Here is a 4,612-nt window from a genome sequence, read left to right on the forward strand (position 1 = left end):
TGGCAACAGGGAAGGTACAGATAAACAAAATGAGAAATGGCACCAACAATGACATTTATTGTGGACAATATGAAAAACGTAAAGAAAAAGAATCTCAAAAATAAAACCAACAAGAAGTATCAAAAATTACTTTTATTACAAGTGATTTGCAGAAATTGGCCAGCAGTTTAATGTTCCTGAAAGCATCCAGTCATCAGTCTCCACACTGCAGCCTTGAGCTCCTGGTTCCTCAGGCTGTAGATGAGGGGGTTCAGGGCTGGAGGAACCACTCAGTACAGAACTGACAGGGCCAGATCCAGGGATGGGGAGGAGATGGAGGGGGGCTTCATGTGAGCAAGTATGCCAGTGCTGACAAACAGGGAGACCACGGCCAGGTGAGGGAGGCAGGTGGAAAAGGCTTTGTGCTGTCCCTGCTCAGAGGGGATCCTCAGCACAGCCCTGAAGATCTGCACATACGAGAAAACCATGAACACAAAACAACCAAATCCTAAACACACACTAATAAGAAGAAGCCCAAATTTCCTGAGGTAGGATTTGGAGCAGGAGAGCTTGAGGATCTGTGGGACTTCACAGAAGAACTGTCCCAGGGCATTGCCATGGCACAGGGGCAGGGAAAATGCATTTGTCATGTGCATGAGAGCATTGAGAAAGGCACTGGCCCAGGCAGCTGCTGCCATGTGGGCACAAGCTCTGCTGCCCAGGAGGGTCCCGTAGTGCAGGGGTTTGCAGATGGACACGTAGCGGTCATAGCACATGACAGTCAGGAGGAAATACTCTGCCGAGATGAAAAAGACAAAAAAAAAAAGCTGTGCAGCACATCCTATGTAGGAGATGTGCCTGGTGTCCCAGAGGGAATTGTGCAGGGCTGTGGGGACAGTGGTGCAGATGGAGCCCAGGTCGCTGAGGGCCAGGTTGAGCAGGAAGAAGAACATGGGCGTGTGCAGGTGGTGGCCGCAGGCTACGGCGCTGATGATGAGGCCGTTGCCCAGGAGGGCAGCCAGGGAGATGCCCAGGAAGAGGCAGAAGTGCAGGAGCTGCAGCTGCCGCGTGTCTGCCAGTGCCAGCAGGAGCAAGTGGCTGATGGAGCTGCTGTTGGACATTTGCTGTGGCTGCACATGGGCACCTGGTCATGGAGAAAGGACAGGGACAAGTCAGGAGAGGCTGCTCGGAGCCAAACCTGAGCCATTCCCTACAGACTGTCCTGCTGGGACTCACCCACCCTTGTTCCTGCTCTGGGAAAACCTTCACCCAGGTCCCTGCCTGAGCTCCAGTTGTGCTGGCTGAGTGTGCCAGGAGCAGCCAAGCCTGTTTAAGGGGGCTCTCAAGGAGCCATCCCTGCCCCGCTGCCCTGGGTTTGTGGCCATGTGGCAGAGGGACAAGGCTGGATATTCAGGATTTGTCAGGGGAATAACTCCTATTGCAGAAAGGCATGGTACCATCTGCACTACCACTTCTAAGGGAAATGGCAGGAGCTGGTTTAAGGAATTGTTTTCCTACCCACACACTATTCCTGGCTCTCTGAGGTCAGAAATCCCCAGCATTCCTGCTGCACCCAGAGTTTGCCACAGAGAGATGTGAGAGGCAAAGGATTCCCTGTGGCTGAGGGCAGGTGGGAGCCTGGATGGTTTTGTTCCCCCAGCACTGCTCTGCTCAGCCCCCTCTGCTTCCCTGAGCATCTCCCTGGGCCTGGACATTCCCTCCTGAGAGGTGCCTTGTCCCTGCCAGCGCTCACAGAGCCCATCCCACCCTGTGTGCCCTCGGCCCGGCCCTACAGAAACCTGCCTGTGTGCAGGGCCCTGGCTGGGGCAGGCTCTGTGTGCAGCTGGGCAAGGGCAGCTCAGGAGAGCCCTGCTGGGCCCTGCAGAGGTGATGCTGCTGCTGTCCAGGGCTGAGGAGTGGCTGAAGGCCCTTTGGGAGGCTCCCAGCAGAGAGACTGACCACCCAAAGTCACAGTTCTGGAGTCTCTGTAAATGTTCAAACATTCCTTTGATGATCCCATGTGGCCCTTTCAACTCAGAATGTTCTGTCGTTCTGGGATTACAATTCCTGTTCTGCTTTTCTCATCCTCCTCTTGTCTATAATCAAATGAGAAAAAAAAAACCCCTTGCAACAGTGTTAGAACAGGAAAGTAAAAACCAGACCTTTATTGGAAGATTCCAGGTATCCCAGTGGGGATGGGGAACACCCAGCCCATGATTTCAACAATGCATTAAGTTTAATTAATTAGTATATTTAACAGGGACACCCTATAGGAGTTTCAGTTGCCCCAGTTACACACCCCTGGCTCAAACCATTGGAGTAGGTCCAAGGGCTTCTTTGCCCCAGGTTTTCTTATCACTGCTCACATTTAAAAACCAAAATGGTCTTGTGGGTTCTTTCCCTGATAATAAGACTATATAGCATTTAAAAAATGTGTTTAGACAGGTTATTGTTCTAAAATCTAAGAGAAAAGTAAGGAAACATATTAGAGTTAATTAAGGATTATAATTACATTAAGTATATAATAGTAGTTAAGTAGAGTTCATTAAGAGTTTAATAGAGTTAGGTAAGGATTATAAATTTATAATTACATAACAGTAATTTATGGACCTACGGATATATGAAAAATGTATAAAAGGCAAAATTCTTCATGTCATCACCCCAACATTCCCATCCTCCAAGCAGGAAATTGAAAACAATCTCAGGAAAGCTCCTGACTTTTACAGCAATCCCAGGCTTACCTTCTTTGGGAAGTGCCCTCCGGAGCTGTGCCCAGGCTGGTCTGGAGCTGGGAGCAGCCCTGCCCCACCCAGCCCCTCTCAGCAGCAGCACCTGCCCTGCTCAGGGTGGCTCCTTCCCCCCACAGCTCCTGGCCAGCGCTGGGAGCAGCTCCAGGGCCAGCTGAGAGCTGTCCCTGGCAGGCAGCAGAGTCCTGGCCCAGCACAGCGCCCTGGGCTGCAGGACCCTGCTCTGCAGGACAGCCCTGGGCACCCCTGGCTGCTCTGCACAGGAGATGAGCAGAGAATGCACTCACAGGGTCTGTGGGCAGTGGGATGTTCCAGCTTTAGGAGATCACTCCAGGAGCTGCAGCTGCATTGTCCTGCAGCCAGAGGTTCCTGTGCCAAGGGCTGGCAGTGATTCTGCCCCAGGCACTTCTCAGCCCCTTCCCAGCCCTGACTGATTGAAGCTCTCTGTGCCTCTGTGCTGTGCCCGGGCTGGCTGCAGGCAGTGCCCCAGCCCTGCTGGGCTGGGAGAAGAGCTGCTCAGCAAGAGAAATGTGCTTTTGAAGCTCTGCTTGGTTACCAGGATCACCCTCTGTGCCAGGAGCCCGGCCCAGCTCAGCAGCACAGACACAGCACAAGGACTTTAATGACCCTCTGGGGCTTTGTGCTCAGGCCCTGAACATCAGGCCCTGAGAGGGAGCTGCAGAAACCTCTCCAGAACTTCAAGTCACAATCCAACTCCAAAGTTTCTTGGACTTTTAATGGGTCCCACTGAGGGACATGACTGAGAAAGTGTCCCCAGGCCCCAGGCAGAGCAGAGAACTGGAGGCACTGATGAGAGGTGGGGACAAAGAGAAGCCAAGTCTTGGTGCCCTGGGGCACAGCAGGGTCTGTGCCACCAAGGGCTGTGAGGAGACACCTTGTCCTGAGGCCCTGGGGCCTCCTGGCACAGCCCCAGCCAGGCTGGGCACTGTCACCCCCTGGTCCTGCCCTCAGCATCCTCCCCTAGCCCACATCCCAGTGGCCTCAAGGATCTGCTGGAAGGAGTCCCTGGGGAGCCTTGGTCAGGAATGGCCCTGGGGGCTCCTTCATGCTCCCAGGGAATGCAGGTTTTTCAAAGGACTTTGGCTTTTGCTTTTGCCTTGGAGTCTCTGAGAGCTTTCTGCAATCCTGGCCTCCAATTATCTGCTGTAATTAGACCCTGGAGAGGCTTTGCCAGTAACAACACTCAGTGGGGCTCATTAATGCTTCAAGGTACTTCAGTTCTTTTAAGGTACTTGGTGTTTCCCTTTTGATCCAGACTCTGTGTGAGGTTTGTGCAATCATGGCCCCAATTATCTGCTTTAACGAGTCCCTTGAGAGCTTTGTACTGACACTCAGTGGAGCTCATTAATACTTTTAGATACTCAACTTTTTCCAGGTACTTTGGATTTTCCTTTCCACTCTGAGAGGATTTTGTGCCATTTTGAGTCTGTGAGAGGTTTTTGTGCCATCCTGGCTTCCAGTTGTCTCCTCCAAGGAGTCCATGAAGAGCCTTTGTTGGGGATGGACCTCAGTGGGTCCCATTAATGCTTTGGGACACTTTGGGTGTTTCCTCTTGACTTTTACTCCTGGAAAAGATTGTGCAATCTCCTCTCAGGCTCAGCTCCAAATGCACCATGGGGCTCATTAAGATCAAACAAGTCCTGACAAACCATGGCTCTGGCTTGATTTCCCTCTTGTCTTGGGCAGTTCATCAGGAAGTTTCTGTAGTGGTTTTGGTTTGCCAATTTAAGGTTTCTCAGCCAATGCATCAATTAGTGTGGTGGATTCAGTGTTGACTAATTACCAGTGCACACACTAGAATATACTTACTCATTTCCTGCTGCGAGGTACGATTAAGAGAAAGGCAAAGTGGGCTCAAATTTTAA

The 4,612-nt window shown here is 51.7% G+C and overlaps 1 protein-coding gene across 1 annotated transcript; it reads right to left on the reverse strand.

The window, feature by feature from the left end:
- Nucleotides 1–269: 269 nt before the first annotated feature.
- LOC140680657 (olfactory receptor 14A16-like) lies at nucleotides 270–1,100 on the reverse strand. The gene has a single exon (XM_072918630.1). The coding sequence runs from the start codon at nucleotides 1,098–1,100 to the stop codon at nucleotides 270–272; it is 831 nt and encodes a 276-aa protein (XP_072774731.1).
- Between the last annotated feature and the right edge of the window lie 3,512 nt (nucleotides 1,101–4,612).

This window comes from Taeniopygia guttata, chromosome 25 (genome assembly GCF_048771995.1).
Source record: "Taeniopygia guttata chromosome 25, bTaeGut7.mat, whole genome shotgun sequence".
Classification (NCBI taxonomy): domain Eukaryota; kingdom Metazoa; phylum Chordata; class Aves; order Passeriformes; family Estrildidae; genus Taeniopygia; species Taeniopygia guttata.

Excerpts from the sequence above, each read along its gene's own strand:
- LOC140680657 (XM_072918630.1), bottom strand. The coding sequence starts at position 1,100 with ATGTCCAACAGCAGCTCCATCAGCCACTTGCTCCTGCTGGCACTGGCA.